This window comes from Corapipo altera, unplaced genomic scaffold, assembly GCF_003945725.1.
Source record: "Corapipo altera isolate COAL_440 unplaced genomic scaffold, ASM394572v1 52b, whole genome shotgun sequence".
NCBI lineage: Eukaryota > Metazoa > Chordata > Aves > Passeriformes > Pipridae > Corapipo > Corapipo altera.
This window is the reverse complement of record NW_020884922.1, coordinates 3,597,985-3,614,841: the sequence shown is the minus strand read 5'-3', so window position 1 is coordinate 3,614,841 and position 16,857 is coordinate 3,597,985. Positions and strand designations below refer to the sequence as shown.

At 35.3% G+C, this 16,857-nt stretch overlaps 1 protein-coding gene across 50 annotated transcripts in view; it reads right to left on the bottom strand.

Moving 5' to 3' along the window:
- Positions 1-16,857, bottom strand: part of RIMS2 (regulating synaptic membrane exocytosis 2) — a 448,206-nt gene that overhangs the window by 188,571 nt on the left and 242,778 nt on the right. For 30 of the 50 annotated variants that reach the window (XM_027657142.1, XM_027657165.1, XM_027657167.1 and 27 more), the window contains 4 exons: positions 12,178-12,225; positions 4,444-4,574; positions 2,621-2,792; positions 1,910-2,063 (listed from right to left, as the gene is read on the bottom strand). In XM_027657142.1, coding sequence (XP_027512943.1) covers positions 1,910-2,063; positions 2,621-2,792; positions 4,444-4,574; positions 12,178-12,225 — 505 coding nt within the window. The remainder of the gene's footprint in view (positions 1-1,909; positions 2,064-2,620; positions 2,793-4,443; positions 4,575-12,177; positions 12,226-16,857) is intronic. The other 20 variants (XM_027657148.1, XM_027657151.1, XM_027657195.1 and 17 more) reach the window with 1 other exon arrangement.

Here is a 16,857-nt window from a genome sequence, read left to right as displayed (position 1 = left end):
CAAATGTTCATAGAATAATTTAGTGTGAGAGAATGCAAATTCCCCAGCAATCACAGTGAACATCTGAAATTGCTTATTCAGCTGAAGTTTTTAGAACCCCAGGTTGTCGAGCTAGTGCCCTGGAAACAGTCAGGCTAAATCATCTTCATGGAAAAGCAGGACATCTACACCAAACCTTAGTGTTTCACCAAACCAGAAGTTTTGTTAATTCCTTTCATCTACATTTTCAGACAAGCATATAAGATTGTTCAGTTGAGCACATTATTAGTATTAATATTTATTAGCATTAGTATATATTAGTATTACTTTTAAAAAAAACCTGACTGACTTTCAAATTTTGAATCAATATCATTGAACAGATTTTTAGTCAAGCAGTACTAAAATATGTTCAAAAATAAAGCAGTTACTGTTTTATTCATTCTTGATGGCAGTTATTTATTGCACACATGAAGTATGATAGACAAACAGGGTTTGTTTGCAGGGCTGAATATTTCATGAAAACCAGAATTTCACTAATTTCGCATACAAACAGAAATGTCCAGCTGGTCTGTAAAAATCATTTTACATGGAAAATTTAACTTCCTAAAATGTCTTAAAAGATGGCAGAAACCATGTAAAAAAATTTAAAAACTTTGCTGAAACAGTCATGGTGTACAAGAAGACTGAAGAGAACTGAATTTCAATAGAGCTCCTTACCTTTTAACTATCACTTCTTTCCTCCTTTTGTGGACAAGTATAATCTTACAACTTCAAGGTTATGCAGTGTAAGTCTCTGATAATGTGTCTATCTCAGAATATTACGATATGGAGCATTTTAATCCTTCTCACCATCCAGTGCACAGAAGCAAAACAGATCAACTGCTTGAAAAACTTATATATAATGGATTATTTAATGAAGGCCCCACATGGAACATACGAAATATCCAACCTTGTTTAAGTGTGCACAGGTATGTGCTTCTGTGAGTTTGTGTGAAACATGCACACAAACTCACATACAATGACTCAAAGAAACCCCAAACAAATCTTAGGAACTGTTTTTGGTTAGTTGACATTCTTCTATGATTGGGGTTTTTTTTAAGGGAGTTGAGTTTTGTGTTGGGTTTTGGGTTTTTTTTTTTGGTGGTGGTGGTGTGTTTTTTTGTTCTGGTTTGCTGATTCGGGGGTCTTTTTTTGGTTGGTTGGTTGATTTGGCTTCTTGGGGTTTTTTTATATAACTGCTAACTGGTATTTTATAAAGTCAATTCAGTGAAGAACAGTTTTAAATCACTGACAGTACTGAACAGTCAAACTAGAGAAACAATTAAATATTAGAGAAACAGATTTTTACCGTTAACTGTCTTATTCTTATGTATCTATTTTAAATAAGATATTGTATATACTCTATTTTCAAAATATCTACTGATAAGTTCAAACTACTGTGGATCAAGTATAACAAAATCTACGAAATAGAATTTTAAAAGAATTTCTATTTGTGAACATAAAATAGCTTCAAAGCAATGCATGATATTAATTTAGCTACATATGATGTTATATACAGGTTACTTTAAAAAGTATGAGGTAAAGAGAGAGGTCCTGAACATTCACTTTAGGTTAAACAATGAAATGATGAACATAATATAGAAGATAGGACTTCATGATAAAAAGAGCACATTGCAAAAGACCAAGATAATTTACTCAAGCTGAGGATCTGAACTGAGTTGTCTCATAAGAAAAAAATGGTGTATTGCACAGTGGTCAATACTACCATTTGTAGCATGGCACACTTTCATTAGTGATCATATATCACCTAATTCATAATAGTTATAAATTAACATAAAAATTCTGTCACTTCTCCATCTGCAAGAATTTAATATACTTCATTACACATTGATTCAAATTAACTATACACAGTGTAAAACTAACAACCTACTTTGTAACCTCCGTGTGGGGCTCTCGCCATGGAGTTGTCTGCGTGGCAAATATGGTGAAGGATGGGGAAGTGGCAATGAAGAGACATCGTGTGTTTGAAGTTTGTACCAGTGAGGTTCATCATCTAGTAATGCTGTTTCTAACTCAATAAGAATCTAAAAAAGAAAGAATAGTTAAAAGTAGGAAAGCATTACATGATGGAATATTTTAAAGCAGGTATATTCATAAATGTTATTCGATTATTATCTTACTGTTAAGGACTTTGTCTGAAGTTATATAAAAGTCTTGCATTTAATATGAAAGAAGCTCCTGTGCCTTTTACAACATCAAATACAACAAAAATCTTTCACAAAACCTTTATTACCTTATGACAGCCTTTACAGCATTCAGATATCTTGCAGCAAGTTAGTGAGCGACATACCAAAATTTTGGTAAAATACAACTATGGTTAATATGGATTTTAATGAACAACTAGAATTGAGAAACCATGTTCATGCTGTTACTAAAACAGAACAAACACAAAAATAATCTCATATCAGTAGTATGTAATAAGTGCAAGATCACTATTTGTTTACTACTAAGTGAAAGAAAGAAAAATATAACAATAAAACAGTTTTGCTTTGCATAGTCAGTAACTTTTTCAAAAATACTGTATCTATACATGAGTATGTGAGCAACTGTATTTCTATAGTAAATACCAATACTTGTATACCTCTCCTAAAAATTCACTTTCTTCCTCTCGAACTCGTGCTTGGTCCCAAAGAGTGATTTCTAACATTCGTTCTCTAAACTCTCTCCGATGAACTGGAGAATAAATAAATGTCTGATTCCACTTTGGTTCCAATGTTTTCTTCACTGTTTTTGTTCTTCTTTTATTTTTATCACTGAAAAAAAAAGTTAAATATTAAATATATTCAAAATACCATTATACTGTAATAAGTATATCATGGAAAAGAGGAAATCTTAAATCAGCAGTTCAGTTTGTAGGAACATGGGTACTATAATCTACATTAGGAATTTTCCTTTATTGTAAAGTTCAGCGCGTATATTGAGGATAATTCATAATTTCCTATTAAAAACTAAGATTAGGTGATTTTGAATTCATGTGCCAACTCAAATTTTAAGAAGTTCCCTGAAAACCAGAAATGTTTTAATATTTTTGTTGGGTTTTGGTGGCTTTTTTCAAAACAGTATTCTATAAAGCAAAATGTACTTCTGTAAATGGGATTTTCACAAGGCACAGTCTGATAGCAGAACATATATGCTGACAGCATCAGGCACAGCAAAAATCTGCATTTCAGAAAAATGAGCCAGCTGGTTCACTCAAGCTTCCAGTCCTACAGCAGCTGACTCCAACTGCAGAGCAGGAAGGAGCAGCTGGCCCACATGAAGGAATGGTCAGGGAGCTTGAGGCAGTGCACGGCCTTCTCTGCAGGGTTTCCTGACTAAAGACTCCAGCTCCACAGCTGGGAAACCAGAAGCCCTGAAAATGAGTTACATATTCTTTTACAGCAACACTGGAAGGAACAGTGTTCGCAAAACAGCTCCCAAAATCTTTTGATGACTGCAAGGAACCACCCACACCGAAGGTGGACCTCCGCTACAAGGTGAGGTCTCCATGCAGGCCACCACGGCAGTCCTGGCTCTGGCTCCAGGGTGTTGTTGAAAGCAGTCTTTTGCAGAATATTTCTACTTGAAATAATTAATATTTTCTGATGGAAACAAATTTTGCTGGAGAACACCCGCATTCCTTCTACTGAGAATACTGACAAAAGTTCTCATAACAATGCCTAATTTTAAACCTGCTGATTGCTGCATAATGCAGCTGCCATACTAATTTAAGAGGATTTTTTAATAAGTAATGCAGACACAGTCTGTTTTTTAATACTTGCAACTGCAATATAATCATTGTAGTTTTGAACTGTTACTTAGAATCTGGATCAAAATATTAACTGAGAAATAATATTTTTAGACACACTGTTAAAAAAAATTAATAAAATTATTTATATTATAATTAAGATTTGTTTACTCTTGCTTTAGGGGAAGTTTCCAAGGTGCACATGGGCAATCTCAACTGAGTCCCCTTCAGCCCTATCACTTACCACTTATACTGTGATAAGAAACCTGTGGGTTTCAGATGCCAAATCTGTTTCTGCTTCGTTGTATAAAGGTGAGACAAATCAACTGCCAGACCCATCGGTCCAGGAATCTGTGAACTTTGCATTTTCTTTGCACTAAACAGGAATAGCACTCATAGGAAATAAGGGCATTATAAAACACTAACAACATTCTCTGCAAATAACAGATCCTCATTCAAAGACATATGTTTACCTTTCTTCTTCTACTCAGTATTTTACAATATAGCCAGGGAAAGCAAGTTTGTGCATAGTGTTCAAAGATATTTTGCTGTTACATATCATGTAACTCCAAACTGTACATTTTTTCCATGTATGGCCAATAAACTCAGCTGTGCATGCCACCTGAGTATCAGACTAACTCTTATTCAAATGTTCCTTGTCTTTGTTTTCACCCTACCTTCTGTCTGGAAGAAAGTAAATTTTAACATAAGGATTCCTTGGCCTCCCATCTTCCCTTGAAGGAAGATCCTTTGCTCCCAGTATTGTCACTATTAACTGATGACCAACCTTGTCATACCACAGTTTTATCTGTAAGGAGAAAATATTAATTAGTGAACTCATTTCTACAATGAAGTAGTATATTAGTCCTTATAAATAAATTTGCTCCTAAGTTTCTATTTATGTTGGTTACTTTAACAGAAAATATTATGTTCTACTTTGTATTCATAACAAAGAATAAAAACAAGCTAATACTATAAGAGCTTCAGTATGTACCTGAAACTACTCTTTTTTTAAACCCCTGTACAATAAGTGCATTATTTCACACTAATTGTTTTTCACATGGTACTCTGGTTAGGATTATTCTCTCTTGTATCGTATTATGTTACTAATGTATAATATGCATATATATATATTTCTGAGGAGTTTATGCACAATGAATGAATTAAGTTTTCACATCCTGTTGTGCTAAAAAGACTATGGGATACGACCATAAATATTTCATATCACGAAATGCTTTTCAAGATGTGTAGATTTATGCTGACATCATACAAGCCCTCCAGAAATTGTAAGAGAGGGACTCCAACCCTCTTAATAGTCCAACTAAGCAACATGGTAAAAACTACTATTACTCATCTGTAGAAATTATTATTAACCAGTCCTAGGCTTGATCTGCTATTCTTTTTCACTACAGTCATTAGAAGCTGCTATTTAGCTATCTTAGCTATCTTTGAATTCTATGGCTGCAAATACATCTGTCAAGGAAAGAATATACGTACTTTAGAGTAGTCACTGCAGAAGGGGGAAATGGTGCTGTTAGAACAAAACAAAGCCTTCCAAATAGCCAGGAAGCCATGACATGGTGGTAGCACTGCAGTCATTAACTACACCTTACAGAGGAGGCTCTCTTCATGCGGACTTTGCCTGAGACAGGGGACAAACTAGGACGTTTAAAGAAAACACAGACCCTGCCTGAACTTAAGGGAATCAAAGAAGATAATGCCCAACTGCACACCTAACCAAGCAATACACCTTCAGGGAAAGAATATACCCTAGCTAAGATAGACATAACCAGGGGAAGGTGCACTCAGAGATGGGATTTCCATCTGCTGTCATAGCTCCTCATCTTCAGCATTTCAGTCTCTTAAAGAAAGGTCTTGATATAATTCTCAAGATTTCTAACCCACAAAGAAGGGGCTGATTTAGCTTTATGCCATTCCTAATACTTCACTAATTGAGATTACCCTAATACACGCCAACTCAATCATTGGTAGGAGTGTACGTTTTCCCTCCCCACTCCTTCAGATCTTGTAATTCCTGTAGTCATCAACCAAAAGTATTTGTATGGATATTAAAAAAGAGGGGGACACCTGTCATCTAGTATCATGTCATTGGCCGTACTACAGACTTTATAGGTTTCTGGTACCAACAGTTAAAGGGCTCTGTGGCTACTACAGAAAAAAACCTTTGTGAGAAATTATCCTTAACATGTCAGATTTAAGAGACTTTTAGACGCTGTTCCTACATTTCTGCAAAGCAAGGGGCTTTGACAGTATTTTTTCTAAACTGTGAATTATCTGGACATCTAGGTGTCTCCACCCAACTACAGATTAAAAGCAGAAAGCTTCGTATCAACAGTATAAATCCAAAGCAAAGCTTTAATGACCTCTGAAGTGCAAGTCAACTTAAATGTTCTCTGACACTAAATGTATCCACCCACAGGCTTTCCTTGGGAGTCCTCAGGCAAAAGACAGACTTGGCTAGTCCCACATCCCAAGGGGAATAGCAGTGAAGATGATCTTCATTTGCTTTTTTGGGAAAAATTATGCTTGCTTAAGTAGAATGCAATATATTTGTGATACAGACACTATCACAAACTGTGACTGAGGGATGTGAAATAATCTAGACATAGGTGCCAAAAATACAACCAGAATTGTGTGTTCATATTCAAGCCAAATATTTCTTCACTATATTTGTTTCTGACTGAATTTTTGCATGAAAACTTCAGTCAAAATATTTAGAGAATTACTCTAAGCAGAAACTGAAATCAACTCACACCATTTTTCTGAGATCTTCTCAAAATTGTATTTTGGAACAAGAGCTCAAAATTTGCATTGACTTATACCTTCTACTTTTCTCTTCATGTTCAGAAGAAAAAAAAATGGGAAACACTTGTACATAATGGACAAATTTTCCATGAATTTCCCTTTAATTTGGCTTGTTAAAGGAAAGGTCAGGAGTCAGAATTATGACCAGAGGCTTTCTCTCCTCTATTCACACTTCTAGTACTCCAATGCACATTACAGGTACTTGTAACTCAAACGGTCATTTGACTAGGGTGCAAGGAGAAGAAAGGAAGAAACTGCAAGACAATGGTCAAAGAACCCCATAGAGGGGAGGATGGGATTGCATTCTCACAGAGTTAGAAGAAGGGACAAATCAAAAACTGCTTTATAATTACTGAGAAAGTAAAATATACAGAATACTTCTTGGTGAAACACAGGAAGAATGGAGCCATTAATGTCAGGGACCAGAGAAGAACAGAGGGGCAAAAATAGACTGAAAGAGAGAAATGGTATGAGGTGACAAAAGAACCAGCCATGCTGTAACTGGCACAAAATACATTGAAAGAGAGACTGGGATGAAGGAAAATCTGACAAGAAGTCAAGGCAGGAAATTGGAAAGGAAAATGAGAAGTAAGGAGTTAGATTAGCATACTGAACATGATAGATGAGTTTAAGAATATGACTGATCTAATTCTGACTCTCCTGTGCATAAACGTTATGACAATATTTGGATGGTATGGTATTATCCTACAAGAACTTCTTCTTTCTACTCATAGAGAAAGGACAGCCATTTATGACAGCCACGTGCAGTCCAAGAGGACTGGATTCCATTTTCCCAGAGCTCTTGTGTATCAAAGGATGCATCCCTTTAAGATATTTTGAAAAGCATTTACAATTGCATGTTCTTTGGTGTCTAGAAGCCTGGTATGAAATCCTAGACCCTGATTTGTGTGCTAAGTAAAGCATTGGAATTGAAGTTTGAGGTGCTTCTAATGTTTGGACAGAACCTGGTTGTCTCAGACTCTGATCATATTTTCTCAATTCCTAATCTATAAATACAGGACAATCCTAATACATCTCACAGTACACTATAAATATTTCACATTGTGAAATAAACACAGGATAGCATACATATAACAGAAAAGTTGATGAAGAATTTTTTGTTTGTTTGTTTTATAGCTTTGTTAAGTTGTAGAAAAGATGCCTGACACCAAAAAGTAAAGAACATAGAGTAAAAGTCTCACAAAAATGTACGGGTGTGATGGTCAGCAGTGAAAGACTTAAGTAGCTGACCAACAGCACAGAATCTACATAACCTTAATTCAGCAATTTTTTACATACATACTTTCAGAAGCTTAGAACATCTAAGAAACTGAAGCAAAGCAATCCTTATCTAAATGAAGGAAAGGGAAAGCTAAACTTACAACACATAAAATGTGCCACAGAAAAAATTGTGCTGGCTAATGCTAATCTGGAGGCTAACACCTGTAAAAATTCTTCTTGAATAGGACATCATCTATCTAGATTATTTAGGATGTAGGCAGCTAAAATTCACTTCGAAAGTGATCCAACCTGAATGCTTTCTGAAGATCTTTCCACTTAGCAGTGAGACTCTGGAAGCTTATTTGCTACTCACATGCTCATATACTTTCCTCCCCTAGGCTCCTTTGCCAGCCAGACATGCACTTAATGCTTCACTAAAGCTTTTGCTGTAACCTACATTCAGGCAAACAGGCATCTAAATTCAACGCATTCTGAAATAGTGAGATGGTCTGTTATTCACAGAGCAGTGCATCTGCTGCACTCCTTGAGACAGGCTTCCAGGTAATAACTGCCACACAGAAGGCAGGAAATAACTTTTCTGCAGTCAGATGATTGGGGGAAATGGAGTTGAGGGTCTGGTCTCAGCTTCATATGATTCTTTCCATTTCTTAACTCACAGTGGTCTAATACAAGAGCAATACTCATTATGGGTAGCAGATCTGGAACTCGCTGTGCTAAAATTAAGCTTGCTTTGATAACACCACAAGCTTATATTCCTAACCAAACAGTATCTCAGCTTCAGATGAGACTTCACACTCCAGAGAAGAAAGGGATATGGAATAGCTTGATGATAAAGGCACTCTTCTGAGAGACAGGTTCAATCTCTTCAGTCTAAACAGTATTTAAACAGCAGATGTCGTGTCTCTGGAATGAGCTTACTACACATACAACAGTATACAAAAGCTGACTGATGGCATTGCATTCTGAGAAGTGAGGATGCAGTTATCTAGTATATATAGTATTCCTTTTTCACAGAACCACAGAATAGGAAAGGTTGGTCCTCTGTAGCCTCAGAAAATGCCTCCTTCTGGAGAATCAACTCACCCTCTGGAGTAGCCTAAGTTTCAAATAGCATTAATGGGGTTAGTTGCCTTTTATTTGGGTTGATCACTCATGGAGGCATTGAGGTATTTAGTTCCTCTCTTTAACTGTACAAGTCAAAGATCCTCCTTAAGGCACCTCAGACTTATTTGAAGCTAGTATAAGCTACATAAATTAAGGACATAAATTCAGTTTATTAGACAGTCTGCCCTGCAGCTTGATTTTTACCACCACAGCCTGCTCAAACGCCACTGAGTCTGAGAGAGATCTGGCCAGATATTTTTATTCTGTTGCTCATTATAATTTTACATGTAACCTACATAGTTGTTTATTAGTATAATATTTTGAAACTGAGATACTACATTTCTTTCTCACATTATTCTGAAATGAGATATACCAGCAGGACATGTTGTTGAAAAAAAAAGAAATCTCAGTTTATTTTTAAAAATGCATACAGTAATAATTTTACTGGACTTAAGCTTATGTAGATTGGAAACAGCATAGCTGAGATAGGCTCTGGGTGTTGTTAAGCATACCTCTAACAAATTCTGACTACTGAGGGTTGCTAAATCAAACTATTATTGTTATCTGCTTTAGCTGCCATCTGATATGATGGAAAAAGTACAATAAAAGGCTGTCAAATGGAAAAACTTGTATGATGTTCTGTATTAAAGCAAAAAGGATGTCTGAAATTTTTGAAGTTAGAAAAAAAACAGTGGTCTCATGGCAACTCTGGCTCAGAAAGAGGCTCCACCAAGTAAACAAGAGATACTGCATAGACAACACAAATGTAAGAACAGATTGTTCCCTGCAAAGATGTCACAAAGCATCACTTTGCAAGTTTGAAAATTGCTGGTATGCTAAACTGAATCGAGAAGTTCAGGAAAGAAATACTCACTTTTCCAAGTACTGTGAAATTAGTAAAAGATGGGAAGGGTGTATGATAGGGAAAAAAAAGGATTTGAGTGTTTTTCTTCCCAATAAAAAAATGATGATTCTATGAAATCATCCAGTGACACCAGAGCTAGAAAACTAATGGAATTACAGAGATAAGTGTGAGAGAGGAACTTTTGCCAGAAAGGATGTTTTAGACTATCAAGTAAAGAAGATACAAGCAAGAATAAAGATGTGCATCTCCTGTTCAGAGCGATGAAACAAATAGGTATAAACAGAAAGTTTGGAGATCCTCATTCTTGTAAGCAATTCTACAGACACAGCTATACCACAGCCCACAATGAAATGTATACTTCCCGACAACTGTAAAGAGCAGCTCAGAGCTCTAAGTGAATTTGTCATGCCAAAAAGTAACCAGAATTCTGCACTGCTGCTGGACTGCTTGTTTAAAGACCACTGGAGAATTCCTGTTCTTCTCTGCAGTCTGCATGATAAATATATCTTACATGAATCCCTTTTAGGCTACCTACCATCCCTACAAAAAGCGGACAAATGGATGACTTTTTGTTTTAATCTAGTTGTAAAGATATTGCCAAGGTCATAAGTTTGAGTTTTTCAGGAACTCTTGTCAAAAACCTTATGTTTAGCTTTGACTGTTACTGAGCTCTGAAAAAAAACCAAAAACATTAGAGAAGTCCACAAGGACTCCACAGGCATTGTGTAGAAGCAAAATTGGGGCTAAAGACAATTCTTATCTGCAATATCAAAATAATCCAACCAGAGGTGAGATAGTAAGCCTCATACACTGTCAGTTCTTGTTGGATATTCTCCATCAAACATTACATTTCTTCTATTTTCTCAAATGGCTACCATAATCATCTGAACAAGGTAACTTTTTTTTCATTAGATATTAGTCTAAGTAGAATGGACAATTTTTATGTGTATTTATTTTATACAATACGATTAAAATAAGGCACTACTACATGTTATTTCTACATTATAGTATTTCATGAATATGCAGGTTTCAGAAGATGTTTCCTTTTTAAATTGAACAATCAACTGTCATATCATTTCTTAGTTTATTTAGCACATATCTAAATAGAAAATAAATATTAAAAGACTACTTATGTCATATACAATATTTACCTCTATGAACTACTTAACAGCTTGTGATTGTACCCCTCTGATTTCACTATCATGAGCAGAATCTAACTTTCTTAATCATGCTAGAGGATATTTTTAATTTTTCATACAAAGAGAGTTTATGGCAATAGCATATAGTAATATATTAACCTTAAACAATACTATCAAGACATTACATTTTAATATCTTTTTTCCCCTTAGATTTTTTTATTTTGAATTTATATTTAAGCAGTTGTAAGGATTACTTTTTTGAAAAAAGATGAACTTTACCAAATATGATTCATATTTGATATCTTATTTAGATTCTTATTTACAATCCCTTTATAAATATATGCATGTATGATCACTTTTCCATTTCGATAAGAAATTTGGTCATCTCATTCTGATCACTTAGGTCATCCTTTACATCTATCCTTGAGCAATTGATCAAATCAGAGAAGCGTTTATAGATCTCCCACACAAAAGATTAACATCTCCATAAAGATATTTTGTAAGAAAAGCAGATAATATACTATTTACAAAAAAACATGCAGCAAAGCAAGATAATAATACTATATTAGTAAAACCTACTTTTGCATTAATCTATAGTACCTTAGGAGCTTCCTAATGAAAAAGGCAAACAACTTGTACCTAAACAGAATATCGAACCAAAATAAATTCAACAGCACAATGAGAGAATTCATTTTTTATTCAAGTAAGGTTTTGGTTATTTTGACGTACTTTAAAATGCAAGAACCAAGTTTCATACACAAGAAATTTGTTTCTTTAAACAAGGTACAAATTTTTTGCCCATCTTCTACTTGAGGCGCTACTATTATTTGGAAAATGCAAAATGTATATGTTAAGTAATGAATGATTTAAAGAGACATTCATCTTTATATAATGACCTCAAGCACAAAATTATTTATTGCTTAAACAGTACACAGATTTTATATGTGGGATGCATAGCCATCATCGCTATTGAAACCTGTGTGAGTTCAATATTGGGCAGAAATCAAACAAAAACTAGTTGTCTCTTTAAATTTTAACTTAATATTTTCACTCCCATGCAGAATTTTACAGGCTGCTCACAAGATGACATGAAAGTTGTTAATATGATTTAAAGAAACACACTCAAAATATGGGAAAACGGACTATAATGTAACGTTTTCCTGCTATGCATTTTCCATAACAAACAAAAGAAAAACCCACAACTTTAGTCTCTGTCAGGCAGACGAAGTCTTTACCTGAACCCTAGGAACAAAAGGCGTTGTTCTTCTACTAAGGCTTTGGCTCTGGTAAGCAAAATTAAAGAAAAAGCAATAAAACAAAACCAAAAAGGACAACACGCTGGAAACTAAAAGACCAAAAGTAAAAACAAAGACACACAACTATTACTTTAAACACAGCTTTACACCAACAACATCTTTATCTAACACAAAGTATTTTAGTGCAATGCATAAATTAAATCTGCAAATCTGTTACCAAATCATATCAAAACCCTGTATTGGAAATTCTTGCCTTAGGGAAGTCAGCAGGAATTTTACCACTGATTCCCCAGGAGCAAGGATTTCTCTTCACATTTACAATAGATTTAGAAATAACATGTAACGAAAAGAACAGGTCAGCAAAGTGTGATTTAAAAGTGGGGTTGGAAACATAATTTAAGCTTAATCACATCTTTCAGAAAGATTGTAGATGCATATTCAGAGAGCAACAAGCACAGTACATGCACTGACAGCTTTGGTTGCTTTGTAAAGTAAAGCAAGTAAAGTAAAAGGTTTTCTCTTCTCTGCAACATTAAAAGGCATCTCTATAAAAAAACCCTCCTAAATAATTTTAGAACTATTAAAAGAAAGTTAGTGCTCTCTGGTATTAGCATTACCTGGGGGAAGGTACAATCTATGTATTTCAATTCTCTAGCAATCATGACAGAAATGACATATGGTATACACAGAAAACCCTTGCGTGAAATGGCATAGAGCATTTAGCAAACTGCATAGATAGACACATTTATAACTCTTATTTCTGTGTTGTAACTATTCAGACCACATATGACCTTGTGGCTTCCAGTGGCTACCTCAAGACTACAATAGCACAGGAAACACTCCAAAATACTAATTCCAAGCAACCGCTCTCCATCCTTCGTTCAGAGCAACAGCTAATGGAGTGGCACAGAATTGGTACAAAGTATGAGGTGTAAACACGAACCAGAGCACACGTTGATACCTCAGAGGGCCAGCGAGTGGGAGACCAGGAGCACGGACAGCATCTGACAGATTGGAATCTCTTTATCTCCCTGCTCAGTTTTCCTGAGATTATTGATCTAACTCAAAATGATACAAAGAAGCTACTATTCAATATTCACTTCCATAAGAAATGTACCCAAAGCATGGAGATAGGCAGCGTGATGATGCTTCTGCCACCCTCCTTGCTTATTTGGCATGCACAGATGCTGGAGAAATCTGTTCCATAAAATGTGTGAAGTAATCTGTTCTTACACCAAAGCAAGAGGATAGATAAGAAGACTTGACAGTCCAGATCACAGGTTTTGTCTGCAGTGCTCCCTGTGCTCTGTGAGGTGCCCCCCACGATGCATGGGCAGGACTGCAGAGCCAGGTGTAGGGGTGCTAGAATGTGACCTACTCACATACAACAAAAGTAGATCTTCAGCTTGCTTCTGCTCCATTTTACAAGGGAAAAACAGATATTCCAGAATTATGCAATCCTAAGAGGACATCTCTTATGACATATCTCCCACCACACACCAAGGGTCCTCAGCTGTCATATTCTGCCTTGGAAATGGAGAGCAATAAGCATCTTGTGTGCACTACCTAGAACTTTTCATGTTTTGATGTTAGAGCAACAGCAATTTAATTGCATAGAGACAGAAAGGGGAGGGGAAAAAAAAAGGCTAAAGGGGAAAAGTTGAAAGGAGTAAGGGAAGCCTGTCTCATACTAGTCTCATCCTCTCAATGTGCTGACATATATGCCCCACAATGTACAATAAACACTTTCCAATATACTACAGATATTATAACTATTATTTCTATAACTGTATTTTTATTGCTTTATAAACTGAATCTATTGAAGTGGTCAGATGTACAAAAAACTTGATTAATCTCATAAATAACATCCTTTTTCTGTTAGAATCTTTGCCAGCACAGAAATTAAGTATTGCGATTTTATACTTGGTTCAATTTACATGGTCTTCTAGTTATGTTATTATTCATTATTGCAAAAGCATTCCAAGTTATACTTTTCATGCAGTAATGAAAAAGTAGCCAAAATGCAGTAATGAAGCTAAGAGCACCAACACACAAAGAATACTTTTGACTTTTTCAGAATTATATTAAAGGAAAAACAAGTCAGTGAAAAAACACAGAAACAGGAAGCAGAAAAAGCAAATAATAATAAAACTATAATTGCAATAACAGTCAGATACTCCCCTGAAAGAATAATGTGGATAAAAAGTGCCATAAAATGAAGAGAATATGGATAAATTATTTCTATACCTTAGTAAGTTATAACACACAATAGTTTACTGAAGTTGCACATTGTTTGTTCAATTAAATATGTATTTGAGCAGAATAATTATTAATGTAAAGAAAATTTCCTATCTATGTGAGATGGCTTACTTTGTTGACAATCCTATTAGTCAGCATCACTGTAACCTCAACAGAAGAAAACAGGTACACAGACCAATGCCAGTACAGAGGAAAATATGGAAGATTGAATTGACAAAGACATCCTTGAATACTAGAGGCATCACTGCAGCTAAACTCGCTAAAACCATTCTGAACATAAAGAAACACATTCCAAGATACCATTAATATATAAAAATCTTTTAAGGATCTATAGCACTGTCTGAATAAGAAAGCATTTATCCAAGTATTCTATTACTTCAGATAATCTGAACTGTAGTATCTCCACTTCTGCCCACAACTCCTGTATTTTGCAACCTATTAACCACAGCTGCCCTAACAACAGCCCTTCAGGACTACATGCTATTGTCCAAAAGAACAGAAAATACAGAAAACACTTCCAAAATCTTATCCCTCAGATTCATTACACCTGTCTGAATTCAGCCACCATCACCCGGAATGTCACTGACCTGCCTCTTCCACAAAGAACAGCATCCTGTCCCCCTTTACTAACGGGGTTCTGTAGTTATTCTCCTGCCTAGGCACTCACCATAAAGAGCACATTCACAATTGCATTTGGAATTTAGTATTTCCTTTCATTTCTATCTTAATCGGCTATTTGGAATGAATATGTGATCCATCAATTGTTCTGTTAGAAAACAACTGATTAAAACCGAGAAAACCAAAATACTGAAGAATGTCTGTTTTGTAGATGTCTACTAATCTTAGATGTCTAAATTGCAACGTTAGAGTTACAGAGCATTTCTAACATCAGCGTCAGTCAGCTAGATCTGTGAGTTCTCAGTTATCAGCTGCTCTCTGAGGGAAACACAGACAATATGTAGTAGGAAGTATTGTATGTAATGGCAAACAGTTCATAAGGAAGTACCAAAGAGGACAAATTTAAGAAAGATCTTTGAATGTCTCTTAACATTATTTGGTTTCCTTAGATGGAATTAAACTTATTAGTAAAGATATTTTTATATTGAAACAAACAAAAATAAATAGAAGTAGGAATTGCGCCTTCTTGAGTTAAACACTGAATTTATATGCCATTCTGAGAAATGAAACATTGGGATTTCTGTTATTCTCAGTAAACCAGAACATACCTCCAAATTTCCCAGTACTGCAGTGTCCTATCAAACCACTAAATCAAAAGACTTACTGATTTTACTAGTAAATCCTAATCTTAAACTCATGAAGATTTTATCTGAAACCAAGAAAGCGAGAAAGTCAGTTCTGTGTGGTTCAGATTTGGACCATCGTTCCACAGTTGTGTGTATTGGTCATCTGAGTAGCTAAGTATGGACCTTGAATTTCTTGGTGGGAACTAGGCACCAAAACTTTTTGACAGCATAATCTTTTACAAAGTTTAGACAAAAGAAATTTCTTTCCTCCCTGTCTCCACTACCAAAAAGTTTTGCTGTCTTCTAAAGCTTAAAGGGTTTTTAGAAACCTTGGTCTGTTTATTTTCAGTGTTCATGTTTGTGTTCCCTTGTCATTGTGTTTCGTGCAATGCATTCTGCACTCTACAGTCAAGATTTCTAGTTTTCCATTCATCCAAAGGATTGAGTCTTTCAAAGTAGTTAAGTACAACAGTTACAGAAAATTAAAAATTATGTATTGGTTGTTCTGATGAGCAAACAAATAATGTCTCATGCACTGCAAAATGGAGCCAACACAGGTCACTGAAGAGACAGAAAAATATTTCTGTGAGGCCTATAAACAGTCTGCTTAGATTTTATGCATATTTTTATGGCACACTCAACATATACGACTTGGAAGTAAAATGAATGGGGAATTTCCAGACTTGTTTAACACCAGTTTTGCACTGCTTCCATTCCATTTAACTTTCCTTTTCAATGTAAGCTGCACCACAACTGAGCACTTTTGAAAAATCACACTTTGTAATTGTAAATAACATGGAAAGGTGTACAAAACCCAACTTCTTCAGTTTAGAACAAAAAATTACCCTTTAAAAGGAAACATTCATGTAAATGAACTTTGTTGTCAATGAGAGTGTAGAACAAAAGTGAGTAACACTGGTACAAAGAATACAACATTAGTAAAATATCAAAGGGTTACTTGGGGAAGGCATATATGAAAGTTAGTGCATAAGAAATGAGCAATATTAATGTCCAAGCACACAGGTAATAAAAACTACTGAATCTACATGTAAGTGTGGTAGTTGAAAAAATGTTTACACTCAACAGTACAAATGTAACTGGAGGCCAAAATTAGACATTTATGAAAACTTGACTCTACCAGTCTAGCTTACCAGAC